The 19,759-nt window shown below is 39.4% G+C and overlaps 2 protein-coding genes across 2 annotated transcripts; one reads left to right on the plus strand and one right to left on the minus strand.

Moving 5' to 3' along the window:
- Positions 1-5,068: 5,068 nt before the first annotated feature.
- LOC145800124 (UDP-glycosyltransferase 88F4-like) lies at positions 5,069-14,978 on the plus strand. Its single transcript, XM_082889764.1, has 4 exons — positions 5,069-5,486; positions 5,517-5,963; positions 13,017-13,278; positions 14,615-14,978. Exons 1-4 carry the CDS (start codon positions 5,180-5,182, stop codon positions 14,976-14,978), a joined length of 1,380 nt encoding a protein of 459 aa, XP_082745890.1. The 5' UTR covers positions 5,069-5,179.
- Positions 9,152-10,497, minus strand: LOC145801509 (uncharacterized). Its single transcript, XM_082893257.1, has 3 exons — positions 9,660-10,497; positions 9,330-9,574; positions 9,152-9,161 (listed from the first exon to the last, which is right to left on the minus strand). The coding sequence occupies exons 1-3, from the start codon at positions 10,398-10,400 to the stop codon at positions 9,152-9,154; spliced, it is 996 nt and encodes a 331-aa protein (XP_082749383.1). The 5' UTR covers positions 10,401-10,497.
- Positions 14,979-19,759: the final 4,781 nt, after the last annotated feature.

The following is a 19,759-nucleotide window of genomic DNA, read 5'->3' on the forward strand; positions in this document are numbered from 1 at the left end:
AAATTATTAAAATTCTGCCTTGATGGTGGAGGGTTGTAAGAAGTGTCTTGTGAAGGAGGTCTCCATGAAAAATTAGAGTGATTTCTCCATCTCAGATTGTATGTGTTGGAGTATGGATCATTACCTGGGTTGGAGAATCCTTAAGCCCCATTCACATGCTCTTGGACTAACTCTGAAAATTGTGATAGCGAAGGGTACTCACTCAAATCATGAGCATGGCTTGCACAAATAGCACACGTCTCGTGAAATTGAGGCTAATCTTGCTGTGTAGGGGCATGTCACGCAGCTAATAATTGGTCTATTTTGTGGGACAATGCCTCTACTTGTTGGGCTAACTCTAGGTTTTGCCATAAATGCCCATTGTTTTTGGGGCTCCAACTACTGGTTGCTGGATTTGCCAAGCTGCGGAGGCATGGTGAAGGGAATTATTACTTAAGTTCTCAAATAATTGCCATGCCTCGGTGTCATTTTGGACATAAATGTCCCACCACAAGATGAATCCATCATTTGGCGGTGAGGCTCAGTTATGCCATAGTAAAATGTTTGAACAAGTTACCAATCGGCACTTAGTGATGGGGACACTGTTGGAAAAGGTCACGAAGTCTCTTCCATGTCTCGTGAAATTGCTTGCCATCAATTTGAGCAAAATTGGTAATGACTCACCTAAGTTGGTTGGTCTAAAGTGTTTCTCCAGAAACTTTTGCTATAATTGGTCCCAAGTTGTGATAGAATTAGCAGGCAAGGAGTTCAGCCAATGTTTAGCTTTGTCCTTTAATGAGAATGGGAACAATCGCAACATCAAGGCCTCATTTGTGAAATTCTGGATCCTCTCTGTAGAGCAAATTTCCAGAAATTCATTCAAATGTTTATAAGGATCATCATAAGCTAGTCTATGGAATGATGGGAGCATTTGTATAGTGCTGGACTTAATCTCATAATGAGCAGCAGTGGTGTCGGGTAATTGGATGCATGATGGTGATGTATATACAGTGGGTGTAAAGTAATCCTTAAGGGTCTGGTTGGGCCCATTTAGGCCATTCAGGTTTTCCATCTCTATTGTTTCAAAGTATGGATATGAATATTCAAGTCTAGGAACACGAACAGAGGCTTTAAGTTTCCTAAAAGTCCTTTCTAGTTTAAGGTCTAAACTCCATAATTCAAGGTGACAAGAACGGCGCCCGTGCATACATTACTCACACACACATACACTAAGTTCCGACTCTGTGCACTAAGTTATGAAAATAGAATATCAAAGGAGAAAATACTCATAGTGGTTAAACGAAAATGCTTTACTCCTCTTACAGATGCTTGACCAGTAGACCGTTGTCTCTAATCCACTTAAACTCTTTCTTTCTTTTTAGCCCTTTGGTGCTCTGTTTGTGTGTATTTGCTTATGTTTTTTTTTTAAAGCACTTTGGTGCTACGGTATTTTTGTTTAAAACTTGGCTGCGCTTCGCTTGCACTTCAGTGATGGTTTCAATTGCAAATACTCTGCACACTTAGTAACACTAAAATATAAAACCCTAAACTACAAATTAAAATAGGAATGTAACTCTAAATTACTCAATTTCGCCAGAGGTCCCCGACAACGATGCCAAAATTTGATGGGTCGTTACAGACACCAAAAATAAACATTAAACTATACCAAATTCTTTTAAAATAATGGCAAGTCTAGGTATCGATCCACAATGACAAATGTGAAATTAGACTAATTCAATCGCTAAATTCTTAAATTAATTTTGACTAAAAAGATTGAGAGATTTTATGACTAAACAAGAATTAAATGAAATTGAGAAATTAAATTGACAATTAAAATTAGGGTTTGAGATATTAATTTTTGGAAAAAATCCTAGGGCAAAGAATTCACCACTAACCACATAAATGAGAATTAACATCGGCCATCAATTGCAATCCGGTTTAAAATACCCAATATTTCACAACTTCAAGTTTGAAATACTGATCAAGAGGGTTGTTGCATTCAACGTACAGGTACGAAATCATCTTGAGTAGCACGAGGCGTTTGCTCTAAACTATGGTAGCAATACGACCCGTCTCTCATAGCATGTCGTACTTTGAATACAAACAGAAAGAAAACTAATGTATGGAAAGCTTTAAACAATCACAAAAAGTAAAATATTAGAAGAGATGAAAGAAACAATTATTAAAAATTTCTAAATCATTCATACATTGATTCAAACTGATTCACAATCAAACTTTATGAAAAATCCTATTACATGGCTAGGGTTTCATCAAAACCCTAGAAAAGAAGACTAGCCACTTATGGAGGAGTAGGAAGAGGTGGAGGAGATGGAACCCCCATGGGAGTTGTCCTTGAAGCTTGAGGGAAAATCCCCTTCTCTAAAACCCTAGCCTCCCTTTGGTGTAAACAAAATTTCAGAACCCTAATTCAGCTCCTTTCTTGCCTTTTTATACCTCTGTTGTCTTTCAAACATGTTTAAAACATTGGGTCTGTTTTTCGAAAAAAGTCAACGCACGAACAAGAAACTATTTTCTCTCCAAATTCTGTATTTTTGCCCATTTTATGCTCCGACTATGTATAACCTGATTGACATTAAACAGACATACAATATATAATTTGACAAGTAAGCAAAGTTAAGAAATCCTGATTAACAGCCTTAATGTTGCGCAATTTGGCCTTAATCATGGTTCAACTTATAGCAACCGTGCATGTTATTGGGGGTAAATTTAAGGGTGATATTTTAGCAATTTTAAAATAATTTTTTAGATAAAAAAAATAATATGAGAGATTTTTAAAATATTATCTTTAAATTTATTCAAAATGATTGGTAGGGATTAAATTTTAATTGATTGGTTCATAAACAAATTAAAATCTGACATTCAACACTTCACCTTCTAGAGGTAAATTTAGGAGTTTTTTATTCTTTTCTTTTAATTTTATTTTATTCGAGGGAGTTATTTATGCTAAGTATTATAGTTTACAAGTATCCTATTAAAACATTTATATTATATTTTTAATTTGTTTTCTTTTCAATTTCTCGTTTTACCTATATAACTTAATCTCATGTGTTTTACAAGATTCACTCTAAATCCATTCATCCAAACAGAACCTTAACAATCTCCTAAATTTTGATTTCAAATGTGTGAGGATAGAAAAATTGTGCCCCTAGGTCCACTGGGAATATACCCCCTAGTGCTTTTTAAGATTTTAAGAATAATTCCCCAAGTGAACTCTGATATTTAAAAGGATTTTAAAAAAAAATTTAAAAAAGTTTCGTTATTGGTGACTAGTTTGTTCTTATATTATCTATACATGACCAAAACTTAGAAATCAATCGTGGCTTGCTGAGAGAATCATGACAAACTTGGAAGTCAATCATGGCTTGCTGAGAGAAGTTATGTTGTGCTGTGTGGAATGAATTCGATTTTTTTTTTTTTTTTTCTTTCTAATTATATATTTATTTATTATTTTTTAACTTGCTACGTTGTTACTTAAAACACAATATAGATTGTATTATATAGAGTGCACTACACATAATTCAATTTTTTTTATATATTTTTTTAGCATGATATATTATCATTCAAAATACTTCAAATTGTATTACAAAGAATATATTATGATCTTAAGACATTCGGTCGCTTACCAGTCGAGATGGAGTGTCCTTTAGAGTAACTAATAGGGCTTCCCATTGGACAGCCTGAGCTTGTTTGGATGTGGTTTTGTTGTTAGATTGGGTTTCTTCTCCCTCTACGACACTTGTTGAAAGGCTTTTCGATTCTATGTGATTGGTGTATTTTGATAAAAAAAAAAAAAAAAAAAAGAGTACATTATGATTTGAATTAGAGATAGGGTAAATTATAAACACACCTTCTAAAATTTGCATAAAATAAAGATTATCTACCTATATGATTTAAAAAATTATAAATACCCCATTATCATAATTTTTTATTTAATAAAATTAACTAAAAAATAATTTTTTTAATTATTATCCTATACAATAATAAAATTATTTAAATTATTAATTAAAATATATTTATAATATCATTAAAAATTATTAATTGAATTATTAATTTATTAATAAAATGAATGATTTATTATAAAATTAACAAAATATAATTTTTAAAATTATAAAGAACAAATTATATGTTAAACCAATCTCAGGATGTATTTTGTAATTTGCCCGTAGAGATATAAACCTCTAATGGGCTGGGCTTGGCCCACTACGAAGCTTCCTAGTATTCACATCACTACATACTCGAGTTTTGGTGAACTTTATAACTTTGTGGGGTCAGGGTTGTCTTTGTCTCACTAAGTCCCACCGGCTGCCTAAACCAACCACTAATGTTTCATGATATTTAACATTATCAGCTTATTTTATTTTTATAACAAAAACCATATTAGATAAATACATATATTTTCAACAGGAATTAGGAATATTTTATTGTAAAAAATTATTCAGTAAATCGAGAAGACTTCCAGTCAATGATATGTTAAAATTTATTCATCATTTCTTTGTTGTTAAGACTATATATTTATTTAATTTCTTTATTATTAATTGGACACACAATTAAAATATATTTATTAAAAAACATGATAATTACTTATTTATTGTAATGTTAACAGTTGCATCCGGCATATGCAGATTTGACTTGTTAAAATTTTGTCTCAATTATTTTCTGAATACATGTAAGCTCTTTTTAACATATATCGAATGATTAGAGAAAAATTAGGAATCGTAAAATTTTTTACATGAAAATGAACATAAAAGATTTATGATCATTAGATTACTTTGATTAGTGTGTGGTACTTTGTTCTAAGTGTAATCCAAGGATCATAAAACTTTCATGATTATTTTCATGAAGGATTTTTCATGATACCTAACATTGCTGGCATGATTATGTTATAAAAATTAAATCTTCTCTCAATAATGTGTTCTTGAAAATTTATAAAACCTGTTAACTGAGTCATTAAAAAAACTTCCCCTTTTCTTGCAACTCTCCTTTCCCACCAAGGATCCTCTAGAGTGTTTTTTTCTTAAAGTTTTCTAAAGTGGTGTATTGTGTAGTTGAGATTTAATGTTAAAAAATTGATGTGACTTGTCATTAAATCTCAACCACACAATACACCACTCTAAGAAACTTTAGAAAAAAAAAAACTCTAGAGGATCCTTGCTCCTCCTTTCCTCTCTTCTCACAATCAATGAAAGAAACCATAGTATTATACCCAGCTCTAGGACTTGGTAACCTGGTGTCTATGGTAGAACTTGGAAAGCTAATCCTCCAACATCATTCTCACTACTCCATCACAATCCTCATCCCTACCACACCTTGGGAAGATGGAACCACCATTTCCTCATACATCAACAAGATCAAACTTCCACTCTCCTTCTACTTCCACTACCTCCCCACTCCCAATCTCTCAATTTCTCCCCACTCCAACACCCAAACCCGAGTAGCCAACGCATTCGAATTCATGCGCAGCAACGTCCCCAATGTCCTCCATGCCCTCTAAACCATCTCTCTCACTACCACAATCCCATCTTTCATCACCTCATCAGTCCAAGACTCATATGATCCCAACATCGCAACTTACTACTATTTCACCTCTGGTGCTTCAACTCTAGCTACTTTTCTCTACTTCCCTATTCTCCACACCCAAACAACCAAAAGCTTCAAAGACCTTCCCTCCACTATCTTCCACATCCCTGGTTTGCCACCTATCACGGCCTCTCATTTGCCCGAACCCATTCTTGATAGGGACCACCAGGCCTACCATGACTTCCTTAACTTTGGCGCTTGCTTACCCAAATCAAATGGAATCATAGTTGATACCTTTGGATCGCTCGAGCCTAGAGCAATCAAAGCTATCACCGATGGTGATTGTACTAGTCCAATTCTAACCCCGCCAATTTACTGCATTGGACCAGTGATAGCCGATGCTGAGGATAGAATTGGTAATTCATCTACTTCATTAGATTGTTTGACATGGCTGAAGGGAGCTTCTATATACACACACCCTTTCCTCTCTATACAAATCATTCTCAATACACACACTAAAAAAATAAATCCTAATATATTTGACTCACTACACACACCTATCATTCCACATATACCCCCAAATGTAAATCATACACACACACACCCCCTCTCACACACACACACCCGTGACAGACCTCTCTCACACACACACACCCATCTGAGAACCCCTCTCACACACACACCCATCTCTCACACTCTCCACCGTTCCTCCCCAAAAGCTTCATCCATCCATTTGTGTCATTGAAGTATTGGCATTGAAGGACATTGAAGAGCATTGAAATTTTCACATTTTAGGTTAGTTTACACAGATTAGAATCTTCTCATTCCTATTTTATTTGTAATGTAGGGTTAATTTTTATCATTTTCGAAATTTTCAGTCCACCCCAATGTAAGTGATTGCCGTGTTTCATTCGGAATTGGTTATTCGAATTTTTTGTTTTTGTTCGGCATTAGAGTTCCGAAATTTCTACTTCTATTCGGCACTATAGTTCCGAAAATATTTACTTGGTTCGGCTTTCAAGTGTCGAAAATATTTTTTTTTTTCGGTTTTCAGCTTCCGAATAGTAGCTATAATTTCGAACAACAACTTCCGAACAGAATAGGTATTTTCGGACAACAACTTCCGAACAGAATAGGTATTTTCGGACAACAACTTCCGAACACAATTTTTTTTTTTTTTTTCCTTTCTAACACTTAATTAAAACACTTAATTATAACACTTAATTATAACACTCACTACACACACTCTCATTAATTTTACACACACTCTCTCATTATAATTTAAAACACTTATTATTTACACACACACTCATTACACATACTCTCATTAATTTTACACACACACTTATAATTTAAAACACTCTCATTAATTTTACACACACTCTGTTTATTTACACACACACTCATTACACACACTTAGTATTTTTTGCAGATAATATGGGTTCTGAATATCAACAACGTGTCCCACCTATTGCTTCAAATAGACAACGTCGTGAATTGGATGTACACCATGAACGGGGGCGAGGACGAGGTCAAGGTCGTGGTGGAGGTCGTGATCCAGTTTCGGTAGAATATGATATTCCCAGTGCCAGTCAAAGTGGGGGCCGAAGCCAAAGACGAGTTGAAGGTTATGATATGCCTGATATTGCTGTGGAGGATACCTCTTTACCTGATTCTCCTCCTGTCCAGGAAGAGTACCTTACTCATGCTTTTCCAGGTGGACCGATTGATCCGTCAATACTGCGGAGTTTCAATAGTCATGTGGCTGCAGCTATTTGGCACGGGGAGGTAAACATTCCTCAGTAAAACTGAAATTCATTTGTATATGAATTTTTTTTTTTTTTTGTGTTGTATGGTAGTTTGTATTGAGATATCATTTGTGTTGTAGGAACGAGGGCCCCTAAAGTGTCATAATCACTCTTCCAAGATCCTTGCATGGCCATGGTGGTTAGTAGAGAACAACACCAGATTCAAAGCCATTATTGAGCAGTCTGGACTGTCACAGTTAGCTCGTTGCACTTATCGGTTCGTCAACAAGCTTCTAATCTCATGTTTTGTTGAGAGATGACAACCTGAGACGAACACATTTCACATGACAGTTGGTGAGATGACCTTGACCCTGGATGATGTTGGCACTATTCTTGGCCTTCCCATTGTAGGCAAATCAGTCAGCATACCAGACATGACAAATCATCATGGAGTTACATTACTCGTTTATGGCTTGGGGATTACTAAACTTGCAGCACATGAAGAGGTTTCTTCTGTTGGTGGCAATTCAGTCAGGCTTGAATGGTTGCGAAGTCAGTTTGCTGGTGTCACAGATTCAGACCCCGAGGAGGCTATACAGTGCGCTGCAAGAGCTTATTTATTGTTTCTGTTGGGATGTACACTCTTCAGTGACAAGAGTGGCGGCAGGGTTCCCGTTGTTTACCTCAGCTTGTTGATAGATTTGGGATCCATACATACTTATGCCTGGGGTGCTGCTGCATTAGCATTTTTATATCGACAGTTGGGGTTTGCTAGCCGATCTGGGGTTAAACAGATGGGTGGTTATATGACTCTTTTGGAGGCGTGGATTTATGAGCACTTCCAAGCATTCCGACCTCATCAGAACATGGGCTACAATGAAGACATGCCACACGTGTACCATTGGGTATCTAGGAGAGAGGCGGGTTCCTCCATTGACCATTTGAAATCTTTTCGAGCTGAGCTTGACAGTTTAGTAGCTACTGATGTAAGTTTACTCATCCTGCGATAATTTTAACACTTCCATATATCTTACCCTTTATGTACTTTAATGCAAAAACACTTTATGTTTACAGGTTATTTGGGATCCATACCACAACTGCAGAGACCGGCATCCATGTAACCCGGTTACGTTCTACCATGGATGCTTAAAGTGCTTAGACGTTGTCGAACCCTATCATCCAGATAGAGTTTTGAGGTAGTTTGGCAGGGTTCAAACCATCCCAGATGCATCGCTAGCTCCCAGTCGTGGTGCACGAGGCAACATATCTGCACGATATACCGTCATGTGCAGATACTTGGATAGGATCTGGGAGGCTTGGGATAACCACGTGTTGTCTGAGCAACGGAGGAGCACACCAGTTCGTCAGCCTTGGCAATGTGTAACGGGTTACATGGATTGGTATAAGAATATCACGCACCTATATGTCGTGTACACTGATGAACCGTGTGTCCATGACCATCAGGATTTTAGTGAACATGCGGATGTAATCTATTATCCTCTCTGATGCATATGTAACTTACTTTTTTTTTCTGATATGTTCCCTAAAATGTGATATTCTTTTCAAATGCAGCGTATTGCACATGCACTGCAGATTTCACATCCTATTATTGACGCTGGTTATCAGGAGGGGATTCGCCATCCTTATCGACTTTACCAGGCTATCGAGAGTATGACACATGTTCTTGAAGGTCAGCACATTGACAAAGCTGGACCTAGTTCTGCTGGAGGTCGCTTTCCGTCTTCGACATTGACATACAGTCGTAAGCCTAGGCGTAGGCATACAGCTGATTCGTGACATGTTATGTTGTTACATGTTATTTTGTTAGTTGATGAATATTTTTTGGTGTTTTTTGTAAGATGACATTGTTGTAATGGTAACAGTGGTTAATATTTTCTTATTAGAATGGAATGGCAACAATGGTATTGTAATGACATTGTAATGACATTTTATTATTAGAATGGAATGGTAACAATGGTCGTTGATTTTGTAAATGATATTTTCTTATTACAATGGAATGGTAACAATGGTTGATAACATTCAATCCACATTGCAAAACATAACATATCAACATAAAAAACACATCCATTAATTTCTTCCATAATTGTAACATTGTCAAATGCATATATGTGACATGAGACATCAACAACATCAAAAGTCTCTTGAGTAGCTACATTATCATGAATAATGTCCTTGAAATGTTGAATGCGACGCACATATGCATCATCCCAGTCCACAGCGCAAGGGTGACGGTATTTTCTCCAATTAGTGGCAATAGGAGGAATTGGATGGCCTGGCTGCAACAAAACCTACACCAAATATCAATTGACTTAGTGGTCATACCTCATAACTTCTTGTACATGCATAAACCCAATTGATAAGTTTCTGTTATACCTGGACGAAATGATTTCCGTTGACAAACCCAATGGCAATCTCACGTCTATCAAGTTGAGGTGCTGGCACTGTTCTAAGAGGTAAAAAGGTGAGACATTGCTGTAAAGACAAGTGGTATAACACAAGATTGTAGCACGATGCAACAAGATGCCCCATGTCTGGCATAGTCATCCAATGTGAGTATCCAGGACTGTCTTCAAAGTATGACAATATGCTTGTCAATTCTTCAAACCTTTCATAGGACCCATAAAATGTAAAGTATTCCTCTTTGTGTGTGTGCAGCTCACGTAATAGGTCACGCCTAACCTGAGCCCAATCATCTTCTGTATGACCAATTGAAGCAGCTATAGCCCTGAAACCACAATTCCCATCTGCAGCTACATCCTTGACAAACTTAATGTATGTTTTTAACCCAGTAGGGAAAGCATCAACATATGCACCAGGTTTCACTGTTCTAGTAATGTATGCCTTCCCTTTCGGGTTCACCTTCTCCTTTCCCTTAACAGGTCGCTTCTTCTTGGTTTGCAGAGTAGAAGCTAATGTAGTGATTTGAGTGTCCCTAGGTGAGAAGGAATCATGTCCAGATTGCACTAACTCAAATGCACACGGGTCACGACGGGTAGAAACATTGATCTTCTTATGATCCCGAGGACGTGTTTTGGGCTTCACCTCTGGCTCAACAAGAAAAGTGCTTCCCGGATATACAATCTCTTTCAACTTCTTCAAAAGCTCCAATCGCATGGTTCTATCACTTTCATTAAACTTGTTCACAAACAACTCTACTTCTGTATGACAAGTCACCTCTGTTTCCTCTTCTTTCTTGCATATGGAGATATGAAGTTGCCTCCACTGTGAGTGTATGGTAGCAAGTGGTATAGGACGATCTTGTCTGATGTAGTCAGTAATCTCATGGGCGCAAGGTAAACCATGAGTGTGGCGAAGGACGCATCCACAAGCTTCAACATCAATACCAATGGAATTGGCTCTCTTACTCTCGACAAGCAAATACTCCAATGCAGAGATAGACACATTCCCTCGTAGCTCCCTGAATTGAGAAGGTTTAAATTGATGTTACACAACAGTTAGACTTTTCTCAAATGAAGCCTTGATATCAGTGTGTTGCAACTCAAGCAAACTGTGTATTTTCTCAAATGATGCCTGAAATGAGACTTGACATGAACCCAATTGTCTTTTAAGTTTTGCATGTGCACTCTCAGCCCTGTTCAATTCAATGTAAGTCAAGTTAAAATCAAGTACATGGCACTTATTAATAACATATTGAAGAAAAGTAATCTTACCGGTTCGTTGTAACATTGCCACAATGCATACACGTGTCTGTCCATGCCGCCACAAATTTGTCCTTGTAAGGAACCAACCAAGTATCCATGACATATTTGACTGCATCAGGATAACTACTGAATTCCTTAAGCAATGATTTAAGACGCTCCCCGTATTGAATTTCAGAAGATGAATACACTACAGAGTTCCACTCATGGTTGAACTTCTCTCATTTTTGCTGTGTCTCAAACATTTTCTTGCATTTGGTCAACACATTCTTACTGATATGCCAACGACATAATAAATGTCTGGCACTCGGGAATATCTTCTGTATGGCATTCATCAAGGCTAGCTCTCTGTCAGTAACAATAACTGTTGGCACAACAAACCCATCCATGACATCACGTAATGTAGCTAACACCCACGCATAGTTATCGACCCTCTCATACTGTAAGTATGCAAAAGCTACAGAGAATGTCATTTCAGTTGATGTCACTCCCACAATTTCAAGAAGAGGAAGCCAATATATGTTGGTTTTATATGTGCAATCCATAATTAATATACGTGGGAAAGACCGAAATAAGTCCAAACTGGTAGGATGTGCCCAAAACAAGTCTGTCACAGTCATCGTGGACTCTTCAGACCGATGGCGCTCAATGTAATTATAGTTGGCCAATTCACCCAATAAGTGTTGCATCTGTGATCTTCCAGCTCTCTGTACCACCCTGTTTCGATGGCGTACATTGTAAATGGTTTTAAGTGTGCTTACATTGAGGGCATCTCGCTGTTTCAAGGTTACTAGGATTTCTTTTGGCCGAACCATGCTCTTTGACATATCCATTAACAATGCTTTCTCATCCTTTGATAGCCTCCCCGCATATGAATGTCCCTCGAGGTGCTCCGCAGGTGGATGATTATGCAATCTGCATACTACGGTCAATGTCCATTCATCATATGTGATAAACCTGTGAGCCCTCATATCAAAAGGACAACCACACTTCTTTGTACCGGTTATTCTTGATGTATTGTTGCCATCATGTTTTAACTTCTTTGTTGCTTTATATTGGCCACTCCTCTCACAAGCAAGATACATCCTGGGTCTTTTTTTCCCTCCACCATAGTCTGATGTTTTGATTACAATGACCAAACCATTTCTTTTTCCAACTTCACGTACCCAGTTGAGCAATTCATCCTTACTTTTGAATACCTACAAAGTTAAATAAATATTATCAAACATTTACATTTGGTGAGCAATTCGAAACATAATCGTTATAATTTTGTAGACTGAACCTGTTCAGTTGTGAATTGAGTGGTGTAATCTAACACAAAATCCGCGCAAACCTGACTTCCTTGAGTTGACACATATTCCTGCATGTTTTGTATAACATTACAAATTTTTAATGGCATTATAAAGATTAATTTGCAATTTGAAACTGTAAATTTGGTATGCAGTTTGCAAATTTGGAATATAAAATGGGGAAAAAAAAAATTACTTCATTCGGAAGTAGTTGTCCGAATTTTTTTTCAAATTTCGGAAGTTGAATGTTGTACAAGTTAACTTTGTTTGGACAACAACTTCCGAATTTGAACACATTTTTCGAACAACAACTTCCGAAATTTATCACTTTGTTCGGATATCAACTTCCGAAAATACATAATTATTTCGGTAGTACATTTCCGAACAAAAAACAAAATTCGGCTCTGGTTATCCGAACGACGCTGCGAAAAAAAAAAAATTAAACTCACATTTCCTTCGCTCTGCTTCACATGAATACTTATTTGCTGATTTTCAGAAGGCAAATCCTCCATCACAATGATGTTTTCCCTACAGAAATGCCAAAGCCCTTTGTAAAAAATGAAAACCCTACAGAAATACCAAAGCCATTTTCAAAGAAGCATGCCAAACCAGTGGCTTACACACACGATGCAACAATGTGAACTCTGAGGTGTGCATTGAGATGTTTTCAATTAACAATGGTGTCTAAAATGGTAATTTCACTTAGGGATAAAATTGTAATAAAATTAAATATCATTAAGTGTGTGTATTGAGGGGATTAGGTGTGTGTATATAGAAGCTCCCATGGCTGAACACTCAACCCAGTAAAAGCGTAGTGTTCTCGTGCTTTGGAAGCAAAGGAGCACACTCAACATCACAGTTGAGAGAAATCGCTATTGGGTTAGAGAGAAGTAATCAAAGATTCTTGTGGGTTGTGAAGAACCCGCCCCCAAATACGTTGGAGGAGCCTAAATTGGAGTTACTACTACCAAATGGGTTCTTGGAAAGAACAAAAGAGATGGGTTTGGTAGTGAAGTCATGGGCACCGCAAGCGGCGGTTCTGCGGTTCTGAGATATGAGTCAGTAGGTGTTAGAACAATCTTTTGTGTAAATAAAATAAATTGAAATAATCTAAACAAAATAAAATAAAACTTACAGAATTTATTTTGTTGAACTGAATAAATAATTAAAGACCAAGTCGAGTGTGTGACACTCTGTCCTTAAGACAGATTCGCCCCGATACGGTGCTTACGGTTGAGCGGCATCTATTTCCCAGGATACAATGATTTTCACAAACTTGTTGTAGCACTCCACACAAATTTGTACTTCGAACTAAAACCTTGTATTCTTATACTCTCTTTATTTTTTTCTCTAAAACTAGAATGAAGAATTATGCAAATAAAACAAAGTTTGGACAGGACAATGAATTTTTCAGACTGATTTTTTCGAATAAGACACTGCTGGAATGTTGGTATTTATAGGCAAAATATTCTGTCCCAACAGGTATGTAAACCACCGAACAGATATGACACTGTTCTAGGACAGATTCAGATTGGGAATTGGACAGATCTACAACTGTGCAGATTTGAATCTGTCCGAATTTCAACAGATTAAAATCTGTCTTGACAGAATTTTCTGGATGCTGTTATCAACCCCAAACTGTAGAAACAAGTCTACAATATATAGACCCGAATAGGTACAAATTTGAAGTGAACAAGTGTAAACTATTTTTGAACAGATGCAGTTATACAACAAACAGATTTGCAACCAGATTTTTGAATCTGTTCAGCAGTTACAAATCAGTAACTGCTGGGCAGTTATTTAGCACTGTTCAAACAGTTTAGAAAACAGAATTCAGACTGGAAGAGGCACAAAACATGGACAAAAAAATAATTCAATTATTTGGCACAAACTTTGAATTTAATTTCATTTAAAATTCAAATAAATTTTGTCCGAAAAATTAATATTAGAACCGACCCGACCTACAATCCACACCCGCGCCCCGCACGGACAGACGGTGGCGGCGTGTGTGGTGGTTTGGGCTAAGGTTCACTTTGTCCATAACTCCCTCCTTCTACAAACTTGGGGTGCCTCTTGGGGCCCAACCCAAGTGTTGTATGCTAGAGCTTATATACACAAATAAACTCTCTTAAAGTTTCAATGTGGGACAACCATTTCCAAAGAAACCCACATTTACTTCCTTAAAATACCTATTCCACGAACCCGAAAATGACGACATGTTCCCATTTCACTCATAAATGGTTTTGACGAACCGTCTTCACCGTGTGACTTGCCACGCGGCAAGGAACACTTCACCTCTTCGAACCCACCCCTAAAGACGTTCGGGGCCCACTCAATTTTGAACTCAAAGTTGGCCCAAAATATGCCTATATAAACCAATTTTTCCAACAGTAGGCGGGTTCGTGACGCACTGCGGGTGGAACTCGGTGGTGGAGGCGGTGAGTGCTGGTGTGCCAATGGTGGCTTGGCCATTGTATGCCGAGCAACGCATGAATAGTGTGGTTTTGGTAGAGGAAATGAAAGTGGGTATTGCCATAGCCATAGATGATGATGGTTGGGTGAGAGGAGATGAGATTGAGAGGTGTTTGAGAGAATTGATGGGTTCTAGAAAGGGAGAAGAGGTGAGGAAAAGGAGTGAAGAGATGGGAGTGATGGCATCTGAGGCTTGGATGGTTGGTGTTTGTGGGTCGTCTCTTGCTGCTTTTTCAAACTTTGTGGCTTTGTCCAATCATAGCAAAGGGTGAAGGACACCAAAAGTCCAATTAATTAATGGGTGGCATTGGTTGAATGTATTAAAAATAGATAAATAAACTTTGTAGTTTTTGTATTTTGTTCATTATGTCATTTTCAATATTTATAATTTTAATTAGTTAATGTTGTTGATACAGTTTATCCCAGTGGATGGAGCGAACTGGTCCAAGCTCCTCAAGCCCAAGCCCAAATGATCGAGCCCACCGGATAACCTGCAAAACAAGTTCAACGGGGAACGGGGTAGTTCCCCAGTGAACCCTCCGACGAGCAAGTTAGGAAGAGAAGTAAAGTATATGGGGAGAGATTAGAGATAGAAAGCTTAACCTTTTTCTTGTCTTCAACGTTCGCTTATATCCTTTGGCAATCATTTCGCTGTCCCTTCCGACCTGCTCTCCTCGTCGAAAGCCTATGCTGTAGCTTACCTTGCTCAGGGTAAGGGGGTCCTGTTCCGGCGGAGAAGTGTTGTCGTAATAAATGCTGTGATGGGCTGCATTAATGGTGATGTGCAGTGGCAATAACTTTGTAGATCTTTGTTTGCTGATGTGGCTCGTCCTTCTCTTGCGTATGTCTAAATGTCATTGGCTCTTTATGCCATGTTGGACTCCAGCTGTCCTGGACCTCACCAGCTGGGTTATGCACTGGGCTTCAAGTGATGGGCCACAGGTGATTCGTGGCCTTTATGGGCTTATACATATCAAATGTCAATTAGTGTTTTTAAATAAAAATGATTACTGAATTAATTAAAATTAATTTACTGAATTGAACATGTTTATAAAATATAACACATACCACTTATATGCATAGTTTCTATAAAAAAAAAAAGAAAAAAAAAAGAGAAGAAATCACTAACAACTGTAATTCATTAGATCAATTGAGTTAAAATTATAAATTTATGGCTAAAATTAAACTAATTGAAATTACATATACCAAAATAACTCAATCACTAAAATATAGGGACTACCGATATAATTTACCTTTAAAAATATAAATAAATAAATAAATAATGTTATATAAAATTAATTTTTGTACAAAAAAATTGTATAGAATAATGTTATGTTGTCTTGTCATTTTAATTCAAAAGTTGATAATTGTGGCTCTTAATTACAAAAATATCATTATTACACCGTTCAAAATGAGTTTTTATATACAAAAATTATGTTTGTAAATTAGTATTTTTTTAAAAAAAAAATATGTGATGTTGCAAAGAGTTGGAGAAATGAATTGAGAATGATCATAAAATTTATCTTTCCTTAACTAATTTTAGATTTAAACAAAATTTATTGATGTTAATTTTTTACGATTTTTTATAACGAAATGAAAATCTTCATCATTTGAGTGAAGTGGTAGGTATCATACGAAATTCAACAAAGAATGTTTGATTTACAATTAATGGTGGTCCCATCCCATGTTAACAATTATTAAAATTTTAAGATTTCATGTTTGTAATTGTTAAATTTATGGAGTTTACTATTTGCATTAATCCAATACTTTGTTCCTAATTTAATTTTTTCCCCATTTTTTAACATATCTGACATGTATAAGCCCATAAAGGCCACAAATCACCTATGGCCCATCACTTGAAGCCTAGTGCATAACCCAGCTGGTGAGGTCCAGGACAGCTGGAGTCCAACATGGTATAAAGAGCCAATGACATTCAAACACACGGCAAGAGAAGGACGAACCACATCAGCAGACAAAGATCTGCAAAGTTATTGCCACTGCACATCACCATTAATGCAGCCCATCACAACATTTATTACGACAACACCTCTCCGCCGAAACAGGACCCCCTTACCCTGAGCAAGGTAAGCTACAGCATAGGCTTTCGGCGAGGAGAGCAGGTCGGAAGGGACAGCGATATGATTGCCAAAGGATATAAGCGAACGTTGAAGACAAGAAAAAGGTTAAGCTTTCTATCTCTAATCTCTCCCCATATACTTTACTTCTCTTCCTAAGTTGCTCGTCGGAGGGTTCATTGGGGGACTACCCCGTTCCCCATTGAACTTGTTTGCAGGTTATCCGGTGGGCTCGATCATTTGGGCTTGGGCTTGGGCTTGAGGAGCTTGGACCAGTTCGCTCCATTCACTGGGATAAACTGTATCAACAGTTGGCGCCGTCTGTGGGAATGCTTTGCTCCTAGCGCCAGTTGTGTTCACTGTCGCCGGAGACCCCGTTCCAACAACCTCTTTCTCCTACCCATCAAAGTGCATGGTCACGACTAGATCCATGGCTTCTCACAATAATGCTGTCGACCATCTGGCCGACCTCCCCAATCCAAACAACCCACCACAGTATTTTATCGAGCTTACCAACAGCATTAACCGCATGGTCGAGAAAAACCAGGCCTTGATAAATGCTTTACTCCAAAGAAACCTTCTGATGCCTCCCCCACCACCTCCAGATATTCCCCCCAACCAAGAAAGAGCCCCGAGCCATACTGCTCCACAACTCCATCCACCCAACTTGGAAAGTTTACAACCTCCTCACCCACATATAAATCCACCACCACCACCCCCATACCCGTCGGTCGTAGCACCAGCCCCTAAAGGAGAAGCCAGCAGCGTCCAGCCTCCATTGACTGACCATGGTGACCACGTTCCCCTCAAGGACGCTGAGCTCTAATTAATGAAGCTCCAACTCCAAGGGGTTATACAGAATATTCAGCATAAACCCTCTACCACGGCAAGTTCACCATTTGTTGCCTCCATCCGGGACAAACCTTTGCCCGCCAAGTTCAAGATGCCCACCATTGACTCCTTTGATGGTACGACGGACCCAGTCGACCACCTAGAGACCTACCGTACCCTCATGATCCTCTATGCCTTCCCTGACGAGATCATGTGTCGGGCTTTTCCCGTGACACTGAAGAGGTCAGCTCGACTGTGGTTCAGTCAGTTACCAGCGGACTCTGTCTCCACTTTCCAGCATCTCAGCGACTCCTTCCTCAGCCATTTCATTGGAGCCCAGCGCTAACGCCGCCCTGCAACCCAACTCCTCAACATCCGTCAGACCGAGGGGGAGTCACTGCGCAGCTTCGTTACCCGCTTCAATACCGAAGCCCTACAAGTAGCGGAGAATGATGATAAGGTCATCCTCACGGCTTTTATGGCCGGGCTACGATCGTCCGATTTCCTCTTCTCCCTCTCCAAAAACCCCCCGACCTCCATGGCAGCCCTATTATCCAAAGCCCAGAAATATATGAATGTTAAAGATTCACTAGCCGCTCGGCAAGATCCAATATCCAAAAACCCGACCCCCAGAGAAAAGAGAAAAGACTCGGAACCCAAAAACACCCAGTATAACAGCCAAACACCCCAATATACCGACCGACCTCCTCGCACTGACCGGTCGGCATCGGCCTGACCGCCCGGTCGGTTCGAGCAGTACACGCCCCTTAATTCTCCCATGGAACAAGTCCTCCACCAGATCCAACGGGATTACCCCCTCAAATGGCCCCTACCCTCACAGACCCCTTCCAACCGGAAAGACCAATCCAAATATTGTCGTTTCCACCAGGACCATGGCCACAACACTGATGACTGCATCAACCTCAAGGATCAGGTCGAGACCCTCATTTGTCAAGGGCGTCTCAGCAGGTTCACGGACACCCGCCCACAACAGAGGCAAAGAACCGAGCCCCTCAGAAACAACCGCCGGCGTACCCCACCCCGGCAGCCAGCCCAACCTAACCAAGGCCATGACCGCCCTCCACAACAACCTCGGCCCCCAGGTAATCCCCCTCCGCCAGTTGGTGAAATCCGAGTCATTTCTGGGGGCCTTGCCTATGGCGGACCATCCCGCTTCGCTCAGAGGGCAGAGCTCAGGAAAATAAGGCAAGGCTCGGACAGAGCAGTGGACATGGTAGACCGGCCCTTCAAACAGCCCAAGCAGTGGACAGAGCCCATCACCTTCACGGACGCCGACTGTACTGGCATCCGTTATCCTCATGATGACCCTCTCGTCATTTCTGCCATTCTCTCCAACTATAAGGTCAGACGGGTTCTCATCGACAACAGCAGTTCTTCAGACATCATATTCCTCAGCTGCTTTCGCCAGCTCAAAATTGGGGAGGAAAGTCTGTCACTCCTCCAAATCCCTTTAGTCGGTTTCACCGGTGACCGGGTGACCTCCATCGGCTCTATCGATCTCCCCATCACCATCGGCGAATACCCACGGCAGATTACCAAGTTGCTCACTTTCCTTATGGTCGACTGTCCCTCTGCCTACAACATCATCCTTGGTCGCACCGCCCTCAACGCTTTTCAAGCCATCACTTCAACCTACCACCTCGCCATAAAGTTTCCCACCGACCAGGGCGTCGGGACAGTACGGGGAGAGCAGACCATAGCCAGGGAATGTTATGTCACATCATTCAAGGAAGTCAAGCTGAAAGAGGCCATGATAATTGAAGGACTTGACGCCCGAGATGAGGACGAGCTAGTCAGAGGCGAACCGGTAGAGGAGCTTGTTGAGATTCCCATCGATCCCACTAACCCAATGAAAACTGCTAAGATCGGCAGCCAACTATCTCCCCAAGCTAAGGCCGACCTTACTGCCCTTCTGACCGAGCACAATGATGTATTCGCCTAGACTCATTCAGATATGCCAGGCATTGACCCTTCTTTCATAACTCATCGCCTCAGCATTGAACCTCATTTCCGACCTTACCGCCAGAAGCAGCGCATGTTTCATCCGGAGCGCAATACTCTTATAGCCGCAGAGGTGGACAAGCTCCTTGAGGCCCAATTTATCAAAAATGTCGACTACCCTAAAT

This window comes from Camellia sinensis, chromosome 10 (genome assembly GCF_055761805.1).
Source record: "Camellia sinensis isolate YWXY chromosome 10, ASM5576180v1, whole genome shotgun sequence".
Taxonomy (NCBI): Eukaryota; Viridiplantae; Streptophyta; class Magnoliopsida; order Ericales; family Theaceae; genus Camellia; species Camellia sinensis.